At 37.0% G+C, this 13,636-nt stretch overlaps 2 protein-coding genes and 1 long non-coding RNA gene across 3 annotated transcripts; 2 read left to right on the forward strand and 1 right to left on the reverse strand.

Annotated features, from left to right (window-relative positions):
* Positions 1-3: 3 nt before the first annotated feature.
* Positions 4-305, reverse strand: LOC108378783 (40S ribosomal protein S18; the record flags this gene model as incomplete). The annotated part of the gene is made up of 1 exon (XM_017635087.1): positions 4-305. A coding segment is annotated over exon 1 (264 nt), but the record flags the coding sequence as incomplete, so codon positions are not given.
* Positions 306-2,463: 2,158 nt separating this feature from the next.
* LOC108378785 (uncharacterized) lies at positions 2,464-3,211 on the forward strand. Its single transcript, XR_001849435.1, has 3 exons — positions 2,464-2,567; positions 2,633-2,681; positions 3,134-3,211. It is a non-coding gene; the product is annotated as an uncharacterized LOC108378785 (long non-coding RNA).
* Positions 3,212-3,538: 327 nt separating this feature from the next.
* Positions 3,539-13,518, forward strand: ppk24 (pickpocket 24). The gene is made up of 10 exons (XM_017635088.1): positions 3,539-3,762; positions 4,054-4,257; positions 4,329-4,521; positions 8,926-9,053; positions 9,763-9,883; positions 11,850-11,999; positions 12,154-12,358; positions 12,436-12,601; positions 13,165-13,277; positions 13,347-13,518. Exons 1-10 carry the CDS (start codon positions 3,539-3,541, stop codon positions 13,514-13,516), a joined length of 1,674 nt encoding a protein of 557 aa, XP_017490577.1. The 3' UTR covers positions 13,517-13,518.
* Positions 13,519-13,636: the final 118 nt, after the last annotated feature.

Genomic DNA, 13,636 nt, shown 5'->3' on the forward strand with positions numbered 1-13,636 from the left:
ATCCTTTTGTCTGTTAAGGAACCAGTTGGGCACTTTGTATTGCAAAGGGCAAGAAATGATGGTGACAATCTTGTCAACCTCCTCCTCAGTGCATTCTCCAGCGCGTTTAGTCAGATCTACATCAGCCTTCTTCAAAACAATGTTGGAGTAACGGCGACCCACACCCTTAATAGCAGTCATGGCAATACCAACTTTACGTTTGCCATCGATGTTCGTATTCATGATACGAAGAAGGTGTTGGAACTTATCTGGAACAACGAGCGACATTTTGCACTTTGTTAAGCGACCGAGTTCAAGCCGAAAAAAAAGCCAGCATATAAATTAAAAAAACTTAAAAAAAAATTTTAAAAGAATAAAAATTAAGGTAAAAATATTAAAAATAGATTTACCTAATCGCATTTTTCATACTAAAATATATTTTCTTATTTTTTTTAAATTTCTAATTAAAAATTTTGAGCCCTAAAAGGTATTTTTTTTAGGATAATTATAACATTTGTTATAACAAATTCCGAAAGCGAAATTGTTAACAGGTAATCGCCATTGGTTAGAAACTTTTATATTTGGTAATTAATTAGAAAACAATTAGTTTAAAATTATCAGTTTTTTTGGTCTGGCGCTCAGGAAAAAGAGCAGATTAGTTCAAGTAACGACTGACTGACAACAGAATTCCAAACCATTTGCTCTATTTGGCGAATACCCATATTGTCGCGTCTTTTGCTATCTACTATGTATGCTCCATATGCTGGACAGGCTATGATAGGCAACGTTTTTAATGTGTTTTTTTTTGGTTTAATTTTTCATTCAATACAAAATGCACAGTATTTATAAAACCACATGGTTGCTATTTACTTGGTAGTGGATACCGTAGCAATGAATTTGAAAATTCGACCGTATATTATTAACTGTAGATTTTGCTATATGTACTAGAGACGGGCACGAGACAAAAATTTCAATTCTGATCCCGCCCATACCGAAATTCAATATTAAGTCCCGAACCCGCCCATCCCGGCGTTTTTCCGAATTGTACCGCACTAGGGTCCGGAAACCTACCACTATGATTAATTCCCATGTATTTCAAATAAATTTTAAATAATAAAAAATCTGGCATCTTTGGGTTATTTTATTTTTTTCCTTACTTTCGTTTTCATGTCAATAAAACACAAAAAAGTGATTATTTCATAAAACGTTTTTAAGGAAGATTTTTTGAATTTGCGGAGGTTGCGGGCTTTATCGGGATCTTCCCGATACTTCCCATCCCGGCCATTTTGAAATCAGTACCGTAGGTCCGGCGGGTCCCGATATCCCCCGCCCATCTCTAGTATGTACACTGGCAATTAAAACCGAGTGTATGTACGACATTTTATTACTTACAGTAGCCTAATTTTTTTAATAAATATTAATGGGATTGCTTTAAAATTTTCAGCAAAACCACCGATTCACAGCGAAAACGTAAGGCTACTCTATTCACTCAGTTTTGAACTTTTCTGTTCTGTTTCGATTTGTCCATTAATCGTTATTGTCAAGCTCAACTAACGGTAGGCCGAAGAAACGAGCTGTTTCGATGGGGTCGGGCCAAGGAGAGAGAGTTGTGGTGTGAACAGATGGTTGGTGTCGTGGGGAACCTCCACATACCGTATACTCATTAGGGATATTGGGATCGAGTTTAGACGAGTAGCAGTTGGGACGGCTACAATATCCTGACCGTAATAAGACCAGAGTAGCGCGGGTCTCTCGTAGTAATCAAAGCTCAGAGTTTGCAATTGGCAAAAAAAATTTTAATTTTGCTGCTTCCCAATGGAAATAACGATTTTTTATTAAAATATTTTACAGCTAGATCACTAAATAATTACCAAGGAACAAATTTCTAGGACCTAAAAACCTATAAAGCAGGCTAAATAAAATAACGAAATAAGCATGAAAAGGCTCTAAGAATGGCAAAATGGCAAGAAAAAAAGAAAACCCAAAAAAGAAGATTCGTTGACTAGTTTCATAATATGAAAAATTTTAACTATGATTAAATGTTTGAGTATTTTCTTGTACCGAGTGTCCGAGGACATTCACTGGCATCGGACAGAGGCACTTTACCCAGTCGAGCAACTGTAACTGTGCACCCCAATATACGCCACTGCAACCCTACTTCTTTACTTGTTTTCAATTCGGGTTGTTAATAAAAGCACCGGAGATTATTGCCAATTAACTGTTTGAACATACAGCAATTTGCGTACAAAACTCGTCATTGAGAATTCCAATTCCCTGTAAAGAGGTAGTGCGTTTTCGATGGCTTTAACGATGCACTGATTTCATTTGCGATATTCAATGACTTACAACGATTAACAAAGGAAACTAAGCACGGTACCTATCAGCCATAATGCTGCGTAATTAGTTCAGCACGCATACAAAACATTGATACACACATGTACACAGTCATCTATGTACACCAACATGCACCACATACCGGCAACTAAGGGTGGGTAACTCTGTAAATTTTCGTGTGCTGACTCAGTAACTCCAACTCACTTTAATGAGTCAGCACAGTGAGCTGGCACAAGTGTGCTATCGCACAATTGGTATGTACATCGAAATTATTGATGATGTTAGTAATCGAAATCGATTTAGAGAAGGTTATCCTTAGCTTCTGTTCGTAGCTGGCCGGAAAAATTTTACAAAGCTGATTTCAACTGGTGAGTTCATTTGCAAAATAATTCCCTACTTAGTTTTGCTTGAGAGTTGTCACATACGAATCTGTTAAATGGGCTATGCATGTAAGCGGTTACCCAACGCATAGCACTTCACATGTAGAATTCTGTTTGGTTTTGATTTTTACGTAAAAATGGTATAGCAGTGCAAGTATGCATAACTTGGCTATTCGCCTTGCTTCTTTTTAAATTTGGTAGTCGTATATTCAATTGATGGTTAGTCTAGTGATGCCATCTATTATGGTACTCTTTGGAAGATCGTATTGTGTGAATGTGTGAGCTCATCAATTGAGTTACCACATCGACACAGCAATGCAAGCCGCACCGAGCTATGCAAGTGTCAGCACATCAACTGAGTTACCATATCGACTCTGTAGCACACTGAGCTATACATTGTCAGCACATAAACTGAGTTACTGAGTTACAAATTTTTTCAGAGGTGAGTCTGAGCGTGCGGCACAGTTCTAAGAGTCAGCACAGTAACTCAGCACAGTGCTGAGTTACCCACCTCTAGTGGCAACTGGCGACACCAAAGCAATTAACTGCCACTAATGTGCCCAAAGAAAACGATTTCAATTAGAGGTACAAGGCATCCGAAACGCTCATATGCCTCTAATAATCCTGACCCCCAGTCCTTGCAACACTTCATTCAACCAACTGGAGGTGGGAGCTTTTAGCATATAAAAACAACGGCAATTGCGTTCGCAGTCACAGTTGTAGCAAAACATTGTCAACGTTGGTACATATTACAGAATAAAGCCATTGAATCCTTTTAGAAGAGACAACAGCAAACGAATACGCACGGGACGGTGGCAAGTATCGACTCATCAATGGCTACAACAATGTCAATGCAGCAACGACATAGAGCGCGCCATGAAGCGCAACTTACAACGGATCTACCATTTATGCTTGGTCGCGCACCTTGGTGGCAGCCGACAGCGCCTGCGGGCCGACGTCAACACAAACGAAAGATCGCATTTACCGAGGCGTTGAAGGATTTCCTGCAGAATGTATCCTTTCATTGTTACAACAAATTAGTTGAGCCGCGACGGCGTTTTCACGAACGGTGAGTGAGTGAGTGAGTGTCTTTCATAGCTCTCGAATTGTCGGCTGTCATTTCAAGTTGTCAGAATTATTGGAATGAGAATTTAATCAACCGCTTTTACTTGCAGTTTCTTTTGGACTATTTTCCACATTACAACGCTGAGCGTTCTGATTGCATTCCTTTGCAAAATACAAATATTTGAGGGACAACTCTTGAGTACCNAGTGTCTTTCATAGCTCTCGAATTGTCGGCTGTCATTTCAGTTGTCAGAATTATTGGAATGAGAATTTAATCAACCGCTTTTACTTGCAGTTTTTTTTGGACTATTTTCCACATTACAACGCTGAGCGTTCTGGTTGCATTCCTTTGCAAAATACAAATATTTGAGGGACAACTCTTGAGTACCGTTATGTATGATGCATTGTTTCCCATCAGCAAAGTTCCCTTCCCCACCATTTCGATTTGTTCGCTGAATCGCATTTCGAATGCCTCGGTTAATAGATATGCTGAGAAGCTGTAAGTTCAGTTTAAAATATTTTCTTTAAATTTGCCTAGTATTAGTGTGCAATTCATGTTTAATTTTTCAGTAACATGAAAGATCCACAAAAGCGCGGCGTCAATTACTTTTATAATCAGATAAAGAAATTAAGTCGCCCATATTCTAGAGAAGATATAAATGACGACGATTATGAAGAATTCTTAGAATTTCAAAACTTTTTGGATATATACGATACCACGGACGCGGAGAGTTTTTATGACACCAGAGATCGCATGAAAGAGGTATGGAAGAACAATCCGAATGAAAATATATTACATGTATATTCATATCTATCTGCATATCTACATATATATCAAACAAAATCATATAATTNTATTGTGGACTTGATGTTGAAAAGAATCGAAGTATTTAAATCAAGCTTTACAATCCGAATGAAAATATATTACATGTATCTTCATATCTATCTGCATATCTACATATATATCAAACAAAATCATATAATTCGGTTCAGAAGAATTGGAGTAAATGTCCCCAACTGAATTATATTATCTAACTCTATAAAGAAAAACTGCTAGGAGCAGACACACCATAGTCGTCTCGTATTCACCACGATACTGAAGAAAGTAGTGTTTTACAGCTTAGAGGTTTGTTCTGCTGCTGGTAAGAAGATACAGACCCGTGAAATATGCAATAACAGATTTTCACAAAAAGCCATAGCTCAATTACTGAATTCACTGACTGGGTTACCAATGTACCTAACTAGATTTTTGGTACAAGAAAATTATACAAAATTCTGGTAGTAAAATATTCCAGCAAGTAAATGTTCGGTTACACGCAGAATAGGCATGTAAGGTCTGATCTGTTGAAAATTAAATGCCAAAAGTGATGTTAAGAGTACTAAAAAAAAAAATCGACAATATTGGTATTTAGCACTTTTCTCGTAAATAGTANATTCCAGCAAGTAAATGTTCGGTTACACGCAGAATAGGCATGTAAGGTCTGATCTGTTGAAAATTAAATGCCAAAAGTTATGTTAAGAGTACTAAAAAAAAAATCGACAATATTGGTATTTAGCACTTTTCTCGTAAATAGTAAGTGTTGTCGAGAAAATAGATAAACAGCAGTTGTAGAGAATACATTGCCTATAAAAGAAGGTTTGTTACTTTTTTTCGGCGCATCACCAATCCTGAGTTATCGCTATTTCAAGTTAGAGTTAGAATAGGAATGCCAATAGACTAATTTAGGCACGTTAATTCTGAATGAAATACGCAGCGTGTGACATCTACTACAGCTGCCATGAGACGTCGCATAAACTTGGTGGTGCTGGGCGGAGACTTCCACACCTCTTCTCCAGGTCCACTACCATCAGTGAAGGAATTGCGACGATCCTCGTCATAGCTAAATTCAAAAACATAAGCCTCATTTGGGCGCACGCTCTGACGAAGGACAAGGATAATGAGGCTAAAGAAAAGTTATACGAGGCATATGAGCGCTCCCCCTTTAGACTTCATGACAACACGTCAAGAAATGTGGTAGCTAGTATTTAGTACCAGAAACGAGCATCAAGACATTCACAAAATAACTTGGGTGTCCTCTGATCAAAGAACGAAGAACCAAATTTATCATGTTGTGATGGAGAGAAGACACGCTTCGAACGTTTTAGATGTGCGTTCTATCCAGGGAGTCCACGTCGACTCGGATCACTATCTTGTTGTAGCTAAGGTCCGAATGCGTCTATGTGCAATGTAGAACGTACGCCATATAGTGCGGAGAAAGTTCGACAGCCGTCGAGAAGTTACAGTCACAATGGACAGCCGTGAAATTTCGCAATCGATTCTCAAACCTTTTTCTCTTCATCCATTTCCCAAACTCTTCTTGCCGCTGTGGGAGAAGTGGTTGTAAAATCTACCAGAACATAAAGGAGCAATTCAATGGTTTCAAGGCCGGGCCTGGTTACTGTACAGACAAAGATAGAAATCTGGTAACACATATCCACAGTTCACTTGAGATATGAAGGAAACACTTCTAAGCCCTTTTGAATAGCGACACAGATGGCGCCTTTGGTGAAAGAGCACCCGCACCAAAGTAAAGGGACAAATGGACATCAATAAGGCGGTTAAAAAACGACAAGGCGCCTTTGGTGAAAGAGCACCCGCACCAAAGTAAAGGGACAAAGGGACATCAATAAGGCGGTTAAAAAACGACAAGGCCCCCGAGTTGGTTAAAGTCAGCGGCGAAGAGCTGGTCGGGCGCATGTACCAACTGTTAAGCAAAATTTGGTCTGATGAATACACATCCGAAGACCGGAATCTCAGTGAACTTTGTCCAATCCACAAGAAGATGTGCATATGCCGCGGTTTGCGGCGTTTATCGCGAAATAAGCCTTCTATTATTGCCTATAAGGTCCTGTCGATGATACTATGTTAAACACTGAAGCCCTTCATGAACCAACTTATTGAACCGGCTCTGAACTTTGCTGCGCCTGTTTGGTCACCGGGGAGACTAGTTGGACACAGTGGACGAAGCTACAGGCACGCCTTCTGATGTTACCTGAGCGCCGCTTGCACAGCGAAGCCCAAAATACTGCCCGTAAGGGAGCATAATAAAATTCTCAGCGAGCAGTTCCTGGTGGGAAGTCACAGACGCGAGAAGCTCAACAGACGCGTGATCGCACCCCCATTCACCGCCTGTAGCAGACACGGAGCTTCAACTGCCAAGAAATCCGCGTTACTCTGGCGAATTTAGGTGTGGATATTGCAGCTGTCTGCTGTCCAGACTCGACCCCAATATCTCCAATGAGTGTCGGGCATGTGGAAACTCCCCGCACGACACCAACCACATCTTCACATGCCAGCTCAATCCAATTAAACTAACATCCCTCTCCTTTTGATCTGATCCGTCGAAACTGCCCGTTTCTTGCGCCTACCGATAGATAAATAGTCGGTGCTTAGTAGTGCCGCTACAACAAAAACAACCTTAGCAGTGTGGCTTCAGACCTGGTAAGTCCACCCGCAGAACTACTATGCTATGTAGAGTGGCGTCGAGCACGAGGTTTTAGGCAAAGCGATTCACTCTCATGCGACTTTAATAATGTGATGCTTGAAAGCGTAATAAGAGCTGCTAATCTGATCTGCGCAATATACAATAAACTAAATATCCTGCTGGCGTATCCAGATTGTATCGATATCGTTGGCCTGCATCTTAAAGGCGTAAGTGCAGCACTTTCCAGCATAGAAAAAGAAGCTAAAGAGGTGAACGAGGACAAGTACCATCTGCCAACAAATGAAGAGTCCATGCCTTTTGGGACACACGTCACAGTTGGCAGTTATAATCTTGAAGTATTGAAAGACTTGGTCTTCGTAGGATTGAGCATAAACACCACCAATAAGGCCAGCCTGGAGATGAAGTGAAGAAAAACTCTAGCCAACAGGTGCTACGATGGGCTCCATAGGCAATTCAAAAGCAGAACCCTCTCTCTACGGACAAAAATCAGGTTCTACAAACCACCCGAAATAGCCGTGCAAAAATGCAAAATGGAAGGACCAAGTCCAGAAGGATCTGTCTGCACTCGGGTAAATACCTGATGCAAATCCGTAAAGGAAAGGGACACCTGGCGAAGATTTGGTCTAGACACAAACCGACAAACAGTTGTAGTGCTAATTAAAATAAGGATTCCGAATATACTTAATAGCAGATTTTTGATTTCAAAAATTTCAGAAACCTTTCCTTTTTGTCACAGTTGGTAAATTTGGTAATCACCCTGGCTTTTCCCGGAAACTTTTTGAAGACTTTGAAATCGTCAGAAAAGGGAGAATAAATCCTTCAATGAATAAATATATATATACATATGCACATATTTACATATATCTATAATGGCACCAATTAATTTTTTCTGCTGTTAAAGTTTCCAATTTTTAAAGATATACAGTGGCGGTCGTTTTTAATATTTACAATGTTTTTCAAGCTGAATTTTTCTTTAATATTTTTCTATAAAAATATAGTTCATGGTTAAAAAAATTATGTAAACCACACTTTCAAACTTTAAACAGAACGTAGAAAAAATCCACACATTTTTATCTAAATTTCGAGTATTGTAGCCAGAATTTTTAGACATTTTTTGAGATAAAAGGCTTATAAAGTTCTAATTAAATGAAAGCAAGTTTTGAGCGGCTAAAAAATCGAATTGATTTTTGACAATTTTATTTTGTTAACGGCGTTTTGCACTTTTTTCATGTATGTAAATACGAATATTTTGTGGAAGAATATGCCCAAGACCGTTTGCGAAATAAAATTAAAAAAGTCAACGCCAGTTTTCTTAAATTTCGCTATTTTCATATAATTACCCACAAAATAAGTCAGCAAAAAAAAACTATTAAAACTCAATGCGAAAACTTGAATTCACTTTACTAAAATTTTACAAGCCTGTTAACTGCATACCCAAAAATTTTTTTAAAATTCTGGTTAAAAAGTTCGAAATTTAGATAAAAATTTTTGGATTTTTTTTAAGTTCCGAATAAAGTGTGATTTATATAGTTAGTTTTGTTAAAGCATACAAAAAATCAAAAAAAAAATTAGCTTGATAAACATTGCAAATATTAAAAGCGAAACACCATTCATTAATTTTTGACCGCCACTGTAGAATTCGGTATTCAAAAATTAGTTGTTTCGTATTCATTTACATTTAGTTAACTCCAAATTGTAAGAATCTATTCGTGCGTTGTCGCTTGGCTGGCGAGGACATTGATTGCGCAACGAAGTTTACAGAAACACTGACAGCGAGTGGATTTTGCTGCTCCTTCAATGCTGATGGCTTGTGAGTAACTCTTTCACTACTTACACATAACCACACAGAAATCTATTTACATAACTTTAAAAGTAAATGATATAGAAATCTAGCAATTCATTTGTCTACAGCGGTACGTACTCCTACAATGCTACACTTATTTTCTTTAAAATCTGTTTCGTCAATCACATAAATCCATACATTTATTAACATCGATCTATCTGTGTCCCGAGAGGTCTATGTAAATATTGATCAATTCAAAGGTATTCGGACGAAATGGACCTAAGTCTGCCGCTTGCAAACCGTTCTTCAAACGTTTACGTCAAACAATTAAAGAGAGAGGCAAGTGATTTGAACTTGCCACTTAACTATTCTGGGTCACACTGTAAAACGCAACATTTACCATTTTAACTATGAAAATTTGCTCATTTGCATACGATTTAAAACGAAAAATTAAATTTTAGTAGCTATAATTTTGGCAACGATATTTTAAAACCCGATAATTCTAAAACAATTAATTATTTTAATTGAAATTATTTTTGTCACTGAAAATACGGAAAATGATTGACATGACAAAACTCTCACTTTTACTATTATGAACCTTATATATAAAAATGGAATAGTCGCTTATAGATTTTATTGACAAGATTTGAAGAATACCCATAGAGTAATCTTATTAGTTTTGTTCCATTTTATTTAGTAGTTTTTTTTCTCTGTGTACATACATTTTTCTCTTTAGGTATGCAAAACCACGTCCTACAAGGCTTAGTCTTTTTACGGCATCTAAAGGTTTAGTACTTTTACTAAATGCTTCAAGCAGTGATGACTTTTTCAAGGAATCGATTTCTTCCGGTTTTATGGTAAGTATGCGCTTATAACCCTAATATACGTATTACGGTACCTCTTCGGGCAATTCTTTTAAAGAAATAAAAAAGAAAAAATGAAAAAAAAATATATTATTTATTTTTACATTTTAAAAAGATTTTATTATATGTACAAAATTTCGGTTTTTTTTTCGCGGGAATTGTAAAATCTTTTATATTTCAACGAAATATTCCGGGAAATTATTACTTTTAAAAATATCTCCAAAAAGTTCATTTCTATTCCATTGATAAACTTTATTTTATTATTTTATCCAGCTGAGGTAACTTCTTAGAAACTTTTTTTTTTCAAAAGCTAATTTTATTTATAAAAAACTGATTTTTGGGAGTATTTTCAAATCGGTCCAGCTCACGTAAAACTTAATATTTATGCGAAATATTTTGGCGGAAGTCTTAAGATAAAATAAATCTTATACTACCGATGGGAGAGCACCTTAATATATAGCATATACACTTGTATATGTTTTGTTTAGTGTGACTTTTGTCGGATAAATTAGATCTTGAGGCTGATATCTAATATGATATATATCGTCGCTTAAAGTGAAAAACTGCGTATCATGGTCCTGCAAAACCTCGAAACTGACACTTGTGCCAAAAATTAGATTTGCTCATCGGAAGATCCTGGCATCAAGCCTTATCAATTCATAAGAAAATATCTAGAGAACCTTTTGGAAATAAAATACACTTTTTACGCTCTCCTGTAAAATTTGGGCAACTCCCATACGAGGTTTTGCATTATCTTGATACGCAGTAATAGACACTTAGGGACACGAATTTCGATACGATACGATACCATTTCGATACTTTTGGCATTCGATACCGATATTTTCTACTCGATAGTTTTAAAACGATATTTTTTGGAATCGAGTACCAGAACCCTAGTATCGTATCGAATGTAATAAACTCACTGTTCAATATTATTGCATAGTCTTTTACTTTTCTACTAACTTTTTGCAGCCCTGTAATGTTGTACTGAACATTGAATGCTTTTACCTTTTGCAACCCTGTAATGACAACTGAGAATTGTATTTTTTGTAAAAAACTCTCTTGAATTCGGAATTTTTAAAGAAAAGACACGCGGTTTTTTCCCTTCACCTTAATTTTATAACAAGGTTCGTATTACTATTAATGTCTTCGCAACACCCACATTACAAGGATAATGTTATTAACATTTAATAATAAATTGGGCTTTTAAGAGCAGAAATGGTTAATATAGTTAGGATTGCATGTGGTGGAATTTGAACCCGCGACTTTGTTGTTTTAAGACAACACCTCAATCTCTACGTGTTGTTACAAAATATGTTAGTGAGATTCTCCTCCGATTTGTAAAGTGCGCTTCCAATTTGTTATCTTCATTGTTTAAACGCTTTGTCGATAGCGAATTTGTACGAGTTTGACATAAAAGAAGAGGAAGAACCTAATCTGTCGCTGGAAAAATAGAAATAGATCTAATCTGGCCACAACCACAGTCGTCGCGTAGCCCGGTCGGTGCCAAAATAATTATCTACATAAGAGTACATGTTAAAATAATTTGACAGCTATGGTCCATAGCTCGTCGTTTTCATTGTGTTCGGGCTATTAATGTTGTGGCACAAAAGGGGTCCCTACAGTTTTATGTCGACTTTGAACGCCGATTTTGTTTTAATGGGAAGCTGTTTTTCATTTTCAAGTTTTGAGCACTTCTAATCATTACACCACAGCGGCCTATATACGAGACCTATATTCATATACATTTTTTGGATTTTGGTATCGATATTTGGAATATCGAGTCTTTTTATTCCGATATTAATGGGTACCCGATATTTTTAAAGCGATACCTTAAATGAGTACCATATCGATACTTTCTGTTCGATATCGTGTCCCTATAGACACTTCTTGCTAAGTATAATTTTCTAACTTTCCCTAATTTCCTCTTCTCCACAATTATTCTATATGAGTACTACAGTTTTATATATATCCACATGGAAATTATGCAGATACTTCGAGTGGTTCGATAAGAGAACGTTTCACACCAACTGGTGTGCACACATACATTTCAATAGAGCCGAGCATTATGCAAACCGTTCACGAAGCGCGTATTCTACCACCGACAGCAGTAAGTATGGATTAATTTAATCCTGCAGACACATTGCATTAATGTCGTCAAAAGTTTACTTTAATTGCTTCTACATACTTAACTACATACATACTCATGAGCGCTGTTACTCAACATCTTACTACTTTTTGTCTTTTCCTTTGCCTTTGTATAGCGAAAATGTTTATTTGAAGATGAGCGACCTCGTATCTATGGCAAAAAGTATAGCCACAATAAATGCATTACACGTTGTCGCATGAATAGCATGTTGGCAATATGTAATTGTCTCTTGTTCACTTATCCGGAGGAATTGCTTGACGTGGATAGAGAGTTTGTTTACTGTACTCTGCGGCATAAGCCTTGTTTGGAACGTTATTATTGTGAGTGCTTAAAAGTCTAGTCCGAAAATTTGTAATAACCATACGTAAATATTTTGATATTTTTGACTCATATTTAGTTAAATGGTCCAACGTTATTACCGAACGCGCATACATCCCTGGACTGGAACTTGAAATGGAGGACGCTTTATATTGTCCGCAGTGTTTGCCTTTGTGTTCGTCAGTGCGTTACGCCATCCATACCAATGAATTGCCTTTAGTAAATTATTACACACATACCTTTCCGTAAGTAAAGATTTACTATCGATTTGTGCGAGTGTTAAATGACTACAGCAAAAAGTTTCCGACAAAAGTTATGTATTTTTTCCGAAGAACCTGTTTAAAATCATATATGCCCCATTCAAAAATTTTAACTTCCGGTCGGTTTAATCCACTTTCGGTCGAAACCGGAAGTCGGTTTGGTAGTTCATATTCATGCGTCTTCAAATAAAGGACATTTTTTGACAGTATTGAGTTTCACAAAAAAAACCACCTTCATATTCCGGGAAATCCTAAAATGAACAAGCCTAAATATACATATCGTCGTATAGCAAAACCGCGTAACCGACATTGCTCTTGCCTCAATCCTTATCCATTTGCCCTGAAATATACTAGCCAGAAATACGTAGCTTTATAAAAATGAGAACCATTTTGAAATACGAGAGTGTTTTTAATCTCTAGAAAATAATTTGGGCAACCTCACATACGCGGTTTTGCATTTTGTTGATACGCGGTTTTGTACTCTAAGCGACGATATATGTTTGTATGTACTTAAAACTGGGCAATCAGTTTTTTTTTTTTTTTTTCAGAGAAATATTTCATTTAAATGTATCGAATCTCGCATTGGTGGAGGTTTTCTTCGGCACCCCGCATATTCAATTCTTTAGGCGTTTACTGAAGGATAGCTGGTTCGAAGTACTAGGTAAGTTTGTGTAATTTACCTGTAAGCAGCATTTTTTTAAATCAATTCCTTCTACTTTCTTCATCAAAGGTTTAATTGGCAATCTAGCCAGCATTGTTACAGGCTTCTCTTTGGTGGGCATTTGTGAGGTTTTTTATTTTTTCGGCCGCCAGTTGTTTATGGTCTTAAAGAGTGAAATGATTTCGGATCGAAGGGGCAAAAAGAAAAAACCTGAAACACCTTTGCTGATTTTGCCATGAACGACCATTTGCAAACCAAAGTGTTGTGTTAATAGCATGTTTATACTATGTAATTGTAATGAAATTATTTAATAAACAAAAATTTTGTTTATAACAGTTTTGCCATGATAGCGATTTTAC

Source organism: Rhagoletis zephyria, unplaced genomic scaffold (genome assembly GCF_001687245.7).
Source record: "Rhagoletis zephyria isolate East Lansing unplaced genomic scaffold, Rhagoletis_zephyria_1.1 Rzeph_scaffold_14935, whole genome shotgun sequence".
Lineage (NCBI taxonomy): Eukaryota > Metazoa > Arthropoda > Insecta > Diptera > Tephritidae > Rhagoletis > Rhagoletis zephyria.